General features: G+C 46.5%; 2 protein-coding genes across 3 annotated transcripts in view; both read left to right on the top strand.

The window, feature by feature from the left end:
* LOC142952529 (R3H domain-containing protein 1-like) overlaps positions 1 to 5,174 on the top strand; it is a 36,408-nt gene extending 31,234 nt beyond the window's left edge. The window contains 6 exon segments of the mRNA XM_076094292.1: positions 830 to 1,011; positions 1,598 to 1,754; positions 2,738 to 2,835; positions 2,946 to 3,030; positions 3,826 to 4,079; positions 4,081 to 5,174. Of these exon segments, the coding sequence (XP_075950407.1) occupies positions 830 to 1,011; positions 1,598 to 1,754; positions 2,738 to 2,835; positions 2,946 to 3,030; positions 3,826 to 4,079; positions 4,081 to 4,158 (854 nt within the window). The 3' untranslated portion in view covers positions 4,159 to 5,174.
* A 142-nt stretch (positions 5,175 to 5,316) lies between these two features.
* LOC142952531 (uncharacterized) lies at positions 5,317 to 8,066 on the top strand. 2 transcript variants are annotated; one of them, XM_076094295.1, is made up of 3 exons: positions 5,317 to 5,769; positions 6,354 to 6,448; positions 6,552 to 8,066. In XM_076094295.1, the coding sequence occupies exons 1-3, from the start codon at positions 5,568 to 5,570 to the stop codon at positions 7,833 to 7,835; spliced, it is 1,581 nt and encodes a 526-aa protein (XP_075950410.1). In that variant the 5' UTR covers positions 5,317 to 5,567; the 3' UTR covers positions 7,836 to 8,066. The 2 variants fall into 2 exon arrangements, with proteins under 2 accessions (XP_075950410.1, XP_075950409.1); XM_076094294.1 differs by having other exon boundaries at positions 6,342 to 6,448.
* Positions 8,067 to 13,529: the final 5,463 nt, after the last annotated feature.

The raw sequence follows: 13,529 nt of genomic DNA, 5'->3' as shown, positions 1-13,529 counted from the left end.
TAGTTTATAGGAATAGAAGTTGCCGTAATGAGCCGTGTTTTCATGTGCTGGCCTTTCCGAGGGCTCAGAGACTGGCTGTCCAGAGGCCCAGGTGGGGCAGTCTCCTTACTAATGACCTTTATTATTCAGGCCTGATTGTTATTGGGGGGGGTGGAGAGAGCCGTCATTTCCAGCCCCTGTCAGTAATGAGGTTGGATGAAGGTCTCGCGGGCCGCCTCACTCACGGCGTCACAGGCAAACACTTTTAATTGGCCGGGGCCAGAAGTAATCTGCCCGATTTGAAGTCCAACCAACTATTGTCCTTGCAACTGTTGTCGGGTGATGATTAATAAATCAACAGCGGCGTCGGCTGTGCAAATTTTACAACATGATTTTTTTGTAAACAGAAATGAATTCTTTTTTTTGAGTTCACGGAGCAGAAGGTTCTTTGATTGTTTTAGGTTTTTTTTAATTCACATTTATGCGTCAAAAACTAATAAGATAATCTGGATAAGGTGGATCTCCAGCATTATCGTAGAGGATTTTAGCAGCAAAAGGGGAATGGACTGTTATTGCTTCATGTGGCCTCGTAATCGAGGCTCTTAGAACTTAAATGCTCAGCAGCTGAACCAAAATGCTGAAAAAGAGCTTTTTGGGGCGGGAAAAAAACGCATTTAGTCTGTCAGCGTAATTATGATGAATAAATGATGAATTAAATTTAAAAAAGCAAGCAGTATGAAGTGTTTTACCGTGTCTGCCTGACCTCATTTGTCTCTTTTCAACACTATGTTTCAATTCCCCGCTTTTGTGTTTTTTTTTTTTTTTTTTTTTCCCATGTGCGTTTGTGCAGGGTTGTTACCCCCGGCCCCCGGCGGCGGCATGGTGATGCTGCAAATGACGGCGCCCTCCTGCCAGCAGCCCCGGGCCCCCTCCCCCTGCCAGCGGAAACAGCCCGGCCACAAACACCAGGGCACCGAGCACCAGCGCAGCCGCAGGCCCGCTGAGCTCCCCGCGCCTCCAGACAGCACCCAGGTACAAACGCAGCCCAAGTGCATCAGACAGCGTCCAAATGTTCAATAAAACAGCACTCATAAGATTGTATTTATAACCTTTTAATAACCTTTATGAGGGTTGTCTTGCTCAGTGGCCCAGAGGTTTTGACTTGACAACGACAATTTCCAAACAGTGTTAGATTAAATTATGAAATTGCTCAGGTAGTGTTCGCCACACAGGACAACACGGTATGTGTCGGGAAGTTGAGACGGTCACAAGGAAGCAATTTGAGAGGCAATTTATTTTGGTTGTCTGAGTCTGACAGTGACGCGGGAATTGCCAAATTCCTCCTGCGGGCAGGTTAAATGTCGCAGTAAACAGGCTCCGCAAATGAAGTCGCCGGCGCGGGCGTAGCTTGAAATTGAGGGGGAAATAGTCCCGAGCATTAGGGTTTAACGGTACATTAGGGGGGACTAATGTGGATAGAACGGCACATTAAAGCGACGACTTTGCAAAGGAGAGAAACAGCGATGTTTGCTTTTTTTATTTTTTTTGAATGAAAGTGTCTCTGTGTTCTTCTTCCCTCGTCCCCCCCGTCGCCTCACCGCCGGTGTGTTGCGTGTAGAGCAGCCTGCCCTTGTCCCCGGCACTCACTCCCTCGCCAGGCCAGCCACCCAGCTTCAAGGGCCTCCCGTCAGGCATCTCGTCCATCCCTGTCATGGCGCGCCACCCGCACCACCACCACCCGCCGCTCCCTACAGCCTTCTGCCACAGTGGACAAGGTCAGACACACAAGGGGCCGCCTCGCAGACCAATAACATCATCACGATAATCAAAACTTCTGGAGTTGTATTTCTGCCTCAATCCTCTTGTGTGCAAAAATAATTTTTGCAAGCATGTTAATTATATTTTAGAGAAACGTTTTCATGCAAAAATTATTTCATTTGAGCAAACAATTATTTTGTGCTTAGTAAATTATCTACGTGAGAACACATAATGACCTCCTCACTCACCATCCCTGCTCTGTACGCTCTGTTTAGCCAATCACATTATAGGAGGAGGTAGTTTCTGATTGGCTATTATCTGCTACTAGGGAGCTACGGAAGCACTGGTAGAGTGCTAAGCATATACAGTTTTGTGTTACATATTTAGTCATGAATCTTAATATAAGTCATATTTTTAAGTTAGTTTGTACTTTTATTAGCTTGCATCCGAGCCGTCTTAGTTGCTAGCAAGCTAGCCATGTAAGCAGTGGCTAACTAAGCTTAGCTAACGTAATGTTAGCTGACTTGCTAAATATTATTAACCACCTTATAGCGTGCTGTTAAACAGATTTTTGCTCACTCTGTCCAATGAATGTCATATCTTAGATTTGAATTGTTTAAATTTAGAGACACAGTTGTAGTTTATGTTTTTTAAAAGGAACTACATTAATGCCTTGGCTGTGTCGCTGGAATTATCCAATTAGCCAACTAGCTTAGTTAGCTAATGCTTGAGTGGCAGAAGTTAGCTAACGCTAGCTACCTAAAAAGAGGGCAAGGAGTCAAGCTCATGAACGACAGACTAACGTACAAATGATTTACCATGTAGCACAGAGTACATTTTTGTTCGCTCAAATTTTTTTATTTATTTAATTGCATTTCCTTTGTAAAATGTAATTGCCCAAATCTTACTCCGTATAAACTCACAGTAGACGTTCAGCTTCTTGTTTTGACTGAGCTGAAACTCCACAGCTTGTGATAACTTTTCTTTTTGTGACGTCTAGGTGAAGCACACTACTCTCTACTGGGCCAACCTCTGCAGTACAAACCCTCCATCAGACCTCCGCTGATCCACACCGCACACATAGTGGCCAAACACCAGGTCAGGCGCATAAAAAAATATAAAGTATAAAATGTTCTAATAGCCTTCGATCAGTCATACGAGTCATTCCCTCCACAGATAACCTCACTGGTTTCCTCTTGTCTCCTCAGGGTCCACTGGGGGTTTGGCGTAGCGGTCATGGGAGGAAGGCCAGCAGAAAACCTCTGTCTTCAGATCTCAGTGTAGGTGAAGCAGGTAATAGGAAGTCCAGAGGGAGGCTTGAGTTTAGTGAACCTCGAGCTAACGGCGGCCATTTTTCTATTTAATTAGAGGTCACAACCGAAATTTGACCTTCCCTGTACAGAAAGAAGCATGAAAGTGATTTCTATATTGCTAGAAAAATCCGGTTTCATTAAAAAAAAGTCCAGGAGTGAAGCATCAGGTTTTGGCTGTCAATCAGAAAACGTGATAAACTCAGCTGCTGTGTGGTCTGTTTAGCAGATTGAAATAACGTCAGTTTTTTTGTTGTGTGTCAAAATGTGCTTGCTGCGCTCCCCACAGCTGCGGAGGAAAGCGTCTTGTTTGTGAATGTAAGCAGAATAAATTCACAGACGGGGCAGAAATCACACCTGGCTGTGGAACCTGCAGCCCGGCGGTATTTGTGCCGAGAGTACAAATGTGCTGATTATTTCGAATATGGCGTGTATTTTTTATGTAAGTAAAAAAGTTCAACACTTACAGCGCTGCTGTAAAATGTCAACGCTGTCTGGGAGTAAGAAAAGCAGCGTTGCCTTTAAACTGACAATCGTGCATTTTTGAAAATGTAACCCATCAGGAAATTGGTAAAAGAAAAACACCAAATTTGCAGGGTATTTGTACCGATTTTCCACCTAAAGCTTTAAAGCTGGCAGCAGCAGTTTATTGAAGCCTCCCGATGGTGCAGGTCTGACTTCTCGCTTCACCCGTGACAGTTGTTTTATTTACTGGCTCTGCTGCTCACAGTGCCATCTGTGTGTGTGTGTGTGTGTGTGTGTGTCCGTGTGTCCGCAGTGAGCAGTCAGATCCTGGAAGTGACGGGTCCTCCGGAGGGGATCGGCTGCACAGACTCCCACCACCTCCTGGCAGAGCTCTGCAGAGGGGGCCAATTGATCCAGCGGCTGTCGGACCATCAGCCCCGGCTGCACGGCGTGGCGGCCAGAGACGCTCCCGGCAGACGCCTGGCCTCGTCATACTCCATCTTCGCCATGCTACCCCCCAGACACGCTGCCCCGAGCGCCGCGCTCCACCACGGCGGACCCCAGGCCCGCCTTCGAACTCCGAACTAGCGGCGGACACAACGGGGAGCCGTGTGGCCTCGGACAAGGTCTGGCTCATAGCTGCTAAAACATCTCGGGGCGTCTTAAAGGAGCGCCACGCAAACGCACATCCAACCACCTGCCTCTGCTGCCTCGGTCTGGACCGCCTCGGTTCAAGTCCCAGACTCTGTCCAAATACAAAAAAAAAAATCAAATGTTTGAAGAATGAACGTTCACTTTTATTTTATTTTATTTTAGTTAATTTTATCATTTTTCTGGCCAACGGGACCCCGAGTTTGGTTTTATTTGTGAAAAGCGTCCGCGGCCGCTGAGCTGGCCCCTTCTCTATCCTAAAAAAAAAAAAAAAATCTAGTGCTGTTTAGAAATGAAAGTGTTTGGAGAGCGAGATTCCACTGTGGCTCTTTCGATAGCAGGTCTGTGAGCATAACTGCACCATCTCGAGCTAAACATACACATAATCGACTAGTTTCTGGTTCGAGAATGTTTCTGTTCCCGCTTAAGACGACGTGAAATTGGGGCCTCCGTACCGTATCGAACTGAGCATTCGCATCAAAGTGTTTTATTTTTATTTAGCATTCATCAATAATTCCATCATCCGTGTCCAAACCCCCTGAGTTGTGACACTGAGCGGCATTTATCTCCCGACAATAACGCGCAGCGACACTTGTACAATGTTGAGCCCATACAATAATAAACACTGAATAATAGATGTACTACCTGAATTATTTAAAGTCACTTTTACACACAGTGAATGTTGGATTTGCACTGAAGTGATTGATGAACGGAGATTTGATCGGTATCAGACAGGGCCTGGATTTTCTTTTATTCACCCCCCCCCCCCCCCCCCCCCCCCCCTCTCGTACCCGTTTGTTGCACTCGGCCAGGCCACTTTCTTTTATATTTAATTAAAATGTTTATATGCACAACAAAAATGCAATCGACTTTGTCACTACTTGGCTTCTTTTTCTTTGGAGGGGGTTATTTGTGTGAATCATGAGAGGTGTTCCGTGTCTGGTGTGGCTTTTCTTTCTTTTTCTTTTCTTGTTTTTTTTTTTTTGGACTCTAATAAATGTTTGCACCACACGTGTTGAGAAAACTTTTTCCAATGTTGAAAGGTCGAGCAATGATGTGAAGCTGAGGGTGAATTGAAATGTTCCCTCAGTGTGTGTGTGTGTGTGTGTGGTGGGGGGGGCAACATTATGAGGCAACATCTTGGAAAATGTTGCTCTAGGTTTGTATCTCTGCCTTTAGGGCATTGCAGAGATATTTGCTCTGCTTAGCAGCCTAATTTCCGTCTGCACGAAATTAGACCTTTTGAATAAACCGTCTTCTCGGTGGGTGAAATGTGGAGAAACAGAGACCCCTAGTGGCCAAACGCTGTTACTACAGCAATACTGTTTAAGTAACTGTTTATAGCAACGGTGCGGAGTTTGCAGTTAGCTTGTGTTTGCTAGGCCTCATGGTCTGCGTCCTGTAATGGAGACCGACCGCCGGGAGGAAAGCTCCAGGATGGTGGTCGTGTCCGGGGTGCCCGACCCGTTACCCGTCAGCAGGATGGTCGACAAGCTAACTATTCACTTCCTAAGCCGCAGGAGGAGTCGAGGAGGAGACGTCGAGGTGGTCACGTACCCCACCAACATGGACGGAGTCGCTTTTGTCACTTTTGACAAAGCGGAAGGTAAATAAAACTGGTTGTAGCTAAACACAGGCTACAAGCTAATCACACTACAGCGCGTGTGTGTCTGTTATCTGTGTCCACTCTGAGGAGCATAAGTTAACAATAAACAGCTTAATATCGTTTATCGTTAACGCGCCAAACTCCATTTTAAAAAATGACACTTTTTAAGTTGACTTCCTTGTCCAGAAGGCCCAGTTTCTCAGGTTTATCATTACATTAACTCACTAAGCATAAACCAACACCCGGCCATCTTTAACACGTCTATTTATTTATTGACGCTTATTAGCTGCGACTGGAATGTGGCGGCAGGACGACAAGAGGCTCAGTGAATGGACGTTCAAATGCGTAAATGCCTTAAAGTCATTGTCAAATGTGTCTCCTTCTTTTACGCTCTAATTGGCTCCCATGGGACCTACGTACACAGCGTGCAGCGAGCTGAACCTAGATCAAACATGTGTTTACATGAAGTGCTGCCAGGATGGTATGAGTGGTTTAACTCGCCACATTGTAGTCTATACGACAACAGAGAGGCTTCATGAAGCGATCACTGTAATGTTGATGGAACAGTGCAGTACTCTTGGCAGATGCAGAGAGGGTGGTGCGGAAGAAGCGGCAGCTCATGAAGGACGACGAGTTTCCAGAGGACTACCTCCTCACTGTGTTCCCCTTCACTAGAGATGTGAGTGTCAGCGGAGTTTTGCTCATCTGTAGTTTATACGAGACTGACAATTACATGTTTCTCAGATGTACGATGTTTATTTGAACGTGCTCTTGTGCTGCAGATGTGTTTGTACGTCCACAGCGCTACGGTCGACCTCTCCGTGTTCGGCAGAGATCCGTCGACGCTGATCCAGAGTCTGTGCTCGGCTCACAGGTCGCTGCATTTCCGGCCTTCCCCGCAGCAGACGAAAGCCACCGTGGAGGGGCCCTTCTCCGCCGTCCAGGCCCTGAGGCAGGACCTCATCCTCAGGGCCGGCCAGCTTAAATCCGTCAAGGTCTCGGCCCGAGCTGCCGCCGTCAAACCGAGAGAATCCCCTCTTAATCCGAGGGTAATGGCTCACCGCGAGGTTGTCTGCTCCGTAAACTGCAGCGGTTCTGAAGCTAAACCGGGACTGGGGGGGAGCTCACACGGCTTATCGACGCAGGCCACAGGTGAGGCAGCCGAAGTCCAAAGCCCGCTCTTGAATGGGAAAACTCGAACCGCCTCCCCGAGGCGAAAAGTTTCTCATGAGAGTTTGGCCGCCGCCGGGAGCTTTTGCGACACACACGGCAACGGGGAAGAAGAGCCGAGGGATCGGTCCAGGAGGGAAATGCCCGCAGAATATAGGACAGAGCTGCTGAATGCAGGGCTTACATCTTCCTTATCAGGCCTGGACCTGCACAGAGCAGAGGAAATATCAGCAACACAGCCAGCAGTAGACGGCACTTCAGAAAAACGCACCGGACCAGACAGGATTTCAGCACCCGAGATCAGGGGAGAGAATCCGACGAGCTCCTTCTACAGCAGAAGCGACTATCTGAAGGATCCGGATCAGAGCAGCTCAGCCTTGACCGCTAAGATCCGAACCAAAGATGCCTCGACGTCCTCCAAGAGCCATGCGGAGGATGCGGAAGAGCCGTCTGCTGAGGGGGACGCGTGCGTCTGGGTCGACTCGTACATTTGCAGGTACATCGAAAAGTTTGACAAGCAGGAGTTCGACAGATGCTTGAGGGGCCTCGACGTGCGCGTCGTCCGCGAAAGCGCCGACCTCACGCGGATATCGTGGACTGAGACGGGCTCAAGGACCTGGCAGGCATCGGAGGACCTCAATCGTTTGGTGGAGTATTGGCTGCTGATGTTAAGAGTTTATCGGATCGACTTGGACGAGCAGCTCGAGAGACACAAACTCATTCAAATCTGCGATGATGTGAATGCGCTGTGCCATAACGTTCTTTACTTGCTGGAGGACTCTTGCGTCAAAGTCCTCGGCACCTCGGGGTCAGGTTCCCGGTTCTGCAGGTGGGTGGAGGATAGAGTCGCTCTACTCAAAGACCCTCTGAGGATGGAAAGAATGGGACATGAATAAATGTAGTATTATCAACGACCACAGGGTGGTGCAGTTGCGTTGCGTGTCACAAAAACCGGCTCCTGCAGTTTGTGTCTGAAATCTACATTCCTGTTAAACTCACGGTTATTTTTTAATTTTTGTAGTGATAATTACAAATGTAGAATATAATAACATTAATTACACGTGCGTTAATTACTCGGACAACTCAGTTCAGTTCTCTTATTAAATAAAATCCAATGCTTTTCCTTTTCCCTTTGTCTCTGTGGTGAAGCTTCCCTTCTGTTTGTTGCAGGTTTAATAATCAGGTCTTTAAACAACCGGTGTTAATCCACACGGTTTTAAGTCTTAATTAACCTCCTCACACCTTAATCACAAAAGATAATTAAAAGCAAAAGTTGACGGACGACAACCTGTCTCACATAATCACATCTTCCTACTTTCTTGTCTACAGGTTATTTAATCATTTATTGGCAATAAATCATTTTATTTGATGTGTTTTTAATCTGAAAAGGAAAATCCCCCTTTTGAGGCTTCATGGTTTAGTATGTTTTGAGTAATCCCACCGTAGTTCTGCTGTGATCAGTATCATGTACCAGCGTTGGACAGTAGGGGGCGGTGTGACACTTTCTCCCACATGCTGAACCGGTTAAAAATAGAGATGCTGTAGCTGCCACAGTCCTGCTCAGTGAAGCTATTATGGAGGCCGGGGTTTGGCAAGCAGGGCGCAGATTGGCAGGCGAATGATGTCAGCTGGACGTCCCATTATACACCCTATCCCCTCCCCCCCCACACACACACCTTCTCCAAGGGAAATACTGATCCGTACATGTGATGTGTGAAGATCCTCAGTGAAATCGTCTCTCTCTCTGAGATTATTCAAATGAGCTCGCTCCACAGCCTCGATAATTGATTCATTATGTAGAAATGAGCCACACAGCCGTAATGAACGCACACAAACAGACAATCACTCATCTCCCAGACACACACACACACTCTCTGGGTTGTTACCATAGGAACATAGTGGAAGAGGTTGCCGAGCTGCAGCGCTGGGCGTCGTTAGGGGGAGGCTCTCGAACACAATGGAAATATCCAGGAGGACGGAGGAATTACATTACAGCAGGAGAACCCTTCACAGGAGACGAGCGGAGGAGAGAGCGCTGCCTCTTAACACCCGGACCTCTCCGCGCCCCCTTTGATGGCACGTTTTCAACAATTACCCATCACTCGGGTGGGGGTCGTGGTTAAATGGAGAGGAGGGGTCAACAAGCAGAAAGCGTGAATTTGTTTTCCCCGGTCCTCCATTACATCCCTTTTCATCCTCTCTCCTCATTATGCATAACGTATAATTAGGTAATTGCATTTTTGAATAATAACGTGTATGACTTTCGTGATGGAGGTCAAACAGCAGCAGGCCAGAAAAGGAAGCCAAGCATGAGAGAGACCTTAAACAACCACAGAGAGACCTTAAACAACCACAGATAGACATAAAACAACCACAGAGAGACCTTAAACAACCACAAGAGACATAAAACAACCACAGAGAGACCTTAAACAACCACAGAGAGACCTTAAACAACTACAGAGAGACATAAAAAAAACACAAAAAGGCCTAAAACCACAAAGAGATGCACAAAACAATTTACAAAGCAATAACAAATCAAGGCATGATTACAAAAGGTGCTGGGGGACACACCATTCCGTCCGTGGTCCATGATTGGATGGTGCCTATCGCCACCAGACCACCTATTGTTCTATTTCTGAAGTGTGTATGCTCGTGTCGTCACGTTCAGGCACACACACCTTGGAGGTCAGAGGTCGTGCAGACAGGCAGCAAGCCTCCGCGTCACATTTTTTTACAGTGAGGAATGAGGGCCGCCGGCTGATGAATGATCTTCTCCAGGCGACGTGTGTGTGCACGTTGCAGCCACAAATTGCATCTTAATGATTCTCTTTACAGATCATCACCCTGCCCGGGAGGGGTAAGGTGGGTAGTGATGTGAGTTGTACCCCCCCACACACCCACACACCACACACAAATGTGGTATGGGTATTATATATATATATATATATATATATATATTGGGGCCCATTTGAGGCCGCGGATATCCATTGTTTCAGACAGTTCATAGATTGGTTCAATCAGAAAGAGTGTGATTTTGCTCTGTAGTTTTGCTTGCATTCAGTATATGATAACACAAGAGACAGCATTTCAGGGTCATAGTGAAATTTGACAACACAAATATGAACTTTTCTCAAATAAAGAGAGAGAAATAATTTTCCTACTTGTAAAGGAAAGACGGATAAACTAGCTTTCATATCCGCGTCACTCCCAAATCCTAATTCTTAAAGGGCCGCACACAATGGATGGAGAATGGACCTGACAGTGTCAACTTTATATCGTTAAGTATGATGATGGCTGTTGGATTGTAATTTGAAGGGGGAGAAAACATACAAACCAGAACGCACGCACATATGTAGCATGTTAGAGTTATAAATAACTTGTCCATGTGAGAAACAATAGTTTAGTTTAATGACGACCAAAACATTTTTTTTTTTAGGGGGGCTAAATATAAATATACAAGCCACAGCAAGAGGATGCCATTGTGGATCTGCTGTGAGGGGAAGAGGGATCATTTAAACAGGAAGGATCAGCAGTTGAGGACGAACAGACAATAAGGCGTTGCAATGAAGCGGCTCCACATCTGCTGGGCCTCACTTACGAGCCGATCCAGGATGTGTCGGTGCAATTATCAGTCTCTCCCCCCTGACCGGGTGTGTGAGGAGGAAACCCAATTGCCTGTTAAACCTTTCGACACCGCAGGCTGCAACACACGGATGACATATGTGCCCCCCCCCCCTGAATTTAGAACTATTATTTTGCACTTGGATATTTAAAGACGTGGGGGAGGGGCGGCTGAGGCTTAAGACGGCTGTACACAACCTAAAGCAGGTTAGGAAACAATGACTTCCTATGGATGCAAACAAGGGCCTTTTAGGGCGATCCAGACCTTCATGTGACGCCTTCTAGCGTCTCAACTATTTGTGGAGGAAAGTGGTAGATTTTGCCTCAGACGTGTGCTTAATGGCCGAACTGCTTCGCTGTCTGCAGCTGGTCCAAAATATCATTTGATCGGTTATGCCGCCCTGCGTGAGAGCTCCTCCATTTTGGCCCTCGTCTCTGAGCTCCATTAGCCCGAACAAAAGACACCAGAGGAGGCACATTTCTCAGGTGGCACCGCACGCCGTCAGAAGATTTGTGAGTCTCAGGGTGATTCCAGGCACTCTGTCTTATTTTAAGCCGCACGGTGGTGTCCCGGGAGGCGAAATAGGTCTAATAATTGAGATTTGTGTGAAAAGCACCTGTGCGATTTAACGGTCACGGACATTTTTGGAATTGAAGCCGCTGCAGAAACGGCACCGGTCGAACCATCTCGTAATCCATCCTCAAATTACGCACCATGATAGTACCCCGGGTTGATAATAAAAATCCGTGACACTGTGAAGGCTCAGGTGTAACCGCTGAGTTCAACACATAGAATTGGACCCCCCCCCCCCAAAAAAGTAAGAACTTTGCCGTTTTTAGATCTGCGACAGCCAAACGGAGAAATCCAAGAAACTCGGACGACAATAGAAAGATTTACATAATTGTAAAAAAGAATCCCTGTTCGCTCTGTCCGGTAAAAAGAGACGTGACAGATGGAGGAGAGAGAAGAGGTTTTCGCGAATACATCGGTGGCCCAGTGAGCCAACAGGATGTGCCAGCATGGGTGCGTTTGCACATGCAGGTGTGTGTGTGTGTGTGTGATGAGTGCATTTGTATGCTGTCGGCAGCTGAATTCAGTCGCGTGGGGAAGATGAATGGCGCTGGCTATAAGTGAAATGTTAATACTTGGACAAAGCACATAGATATATCCAAAGGAGGATGACATTTTACCAACATGCTGGTCGGTTGAGACGCTCCAAGGCGGCGGGGTTCACGGCTAAAGGTACTGGAACATACGAAAGCATTCTGATTCTAGAAATACGTACACGAAATTTTCAGCATACACATGTTGTTCAAAAAGCACTTAGACACAGTGTCTCCTCATCTCCGAGCCAATACAAAATAACACTGACCGCATACATGCTACCTGACCTCGAAAGAGAGCGAATACACGCTGATTTGATTAGCACGACTAGAGTCTTTAAAGGTCTCCTGGAAATGTCAGCAGAATTCATCAAAGCGTCCGTCTCCTTCATAAAGCGCTGATCAAAGGCATTCCCGACATACTGCGCCCTCTGTGTCGTTAGCTCACGGGTAAAAACGTCCGCATCTGCACAACATTATGGTTTTATGGGAGTTTTATAAGTGGAGACAGACCGAAATCGGGGAGAAGTGACATTCCCCCCCCCCCCTCTCTTAACTGCAGCCCCTCGGCCCACCAACTCTGCTGCATTTGCAAATGAGTAGGCTACAAGGAATTCCACTCTGTTTGGCTCCTAATATATTACATAATGCACTTTCTCTGTGCATTACCGCATTATTCTTTGACCTTTTGCATGATAAAAAGCTCTTCAAAACGTTGCTCCACAGCACTACTAGTGGTCAGAAACTCCACAGCGTGCCTTTAATTTGATGTTGAGTGGAATGTAATTGACTGTATACAGGCATAGCATTGTTTTAAGGCGTGTGATTGATAATAATTATATGTGCGGTTGATTATTATTGAATTACTTACTTATTACCTCTGCATTGAGACAACAATGCGGTACATTATCCGGCAAAAACATGCCTATCCTGCTATGATTCAAACAAAACATTTGTTTTCATTAAAGCTGTGAGCCAATCAGGAACTGCCTTCCTCTCCAATAAAAACACATATTGTCATACTGTCTCACAGATATGCAGACCATTATTCTATTTCATACACACTGCTATCCTCTCGTTGATATGTTTCTTATCCTCACCAAAACCATCATTCTTTCTCAAGAAACAATGTAATTCTGTACCATACACACCAATATTCTTTCCCACATATAATGGCGTGTGTGCAAGTATGATTTATGAACTAAACAGCCTCTCGTATTAATCTCAGCCGGACCCGTAATCTCATTAAAACAATTACCTTTCAATAGAAGGCTATGCACTCCAGTGTTTTCGTGTCTAACCTTGGTTTAATGTGTTGAATTACACACACACACCTCCACCCCACCTCACCCTACACACACACATACTCACAGCAGGCTGCTCAGACCTTAGGCCACTTCAGTGGATCAAAGACATGCTGGTATGAAAACCCCCACCCCCTTAAAACCTCTAAATCCCAGTACCACAGTGGCTCAAAGTAACCCCACAACACACCTCTTGCTTTAAGTACTCGTTCCCTTTCAGGAAGGCCTAACAGAAGCCCCGAAAAAGACCCAGCTGTGAGAGATTCAGATTCACTCCTTTTGATTTCCATCCCATTGTCTGGGACGTCCCAGCGGTTATGAAATATGCTCGCTTCATGTTTGTCGGCCGCTCTGCGTGCGTATGGACATTATGCTCTCATATCTGCATGAAGGATTCCCATATTCCAGCACACTCACAGATGCTGACACAATCACACCTTCTGCTTCTACACCCCCCTCTCCCAAGCTCCTGCCATCAGTTTGGGCAGCGTTAAGGTTTGGCTTTGCACACCGCATCCTCGCCTCCGCCTGCTGCTGATTACCAGGCCAAGGGTTTGCCAT

This window comes from Anarhichas minor, unplaced genomic scaffold, assembly GCF_050575085.1.
Source record: "Anarhichas minor isolate MPS153535 unplaced genomic scaffold, ASM5057508v1 ptg000018l, whole genome shotgun sequence".
In the NCBI taxonomy this organism is placed as follows: domain Eukaryota; kingdom Metazoa; phylum Chordata; class Actinopteri; order Perciformes; family Anarhichadidae; genus Anarhichas; species Anarhichas minor.
Note: the sequence above shows the minus strand (reverse complement) of the source record. Positions and strands in the feature narration are given on the sequence as shown.

Excerpts from the sequence above, each read along its gene's own strand:
- LOC142952531 (XM_076094294.1), top strand. The coding sequence starts at position 5,568 with ATGGAGACCGACCGCCGGGAGGAAAGCTCCAGGATGGTGGTCGTGTCC. Across the intron at positions 5,770-6,341 it reads CACTTTTGACAAAGCGGAAG|TACTCTTGGCAGATGCAGAG; the intron begins GTAAATAAAACT and ends GGAACAGTGCAG. Across the intron at positions 6,449-6,551 it reads TGTTCCCCTTCACTAGAGAT|ATGTGTTTGTACGTCCACAG; the intron begins GTGAGTGTCAGC and ends CTTGTGCTGCAG.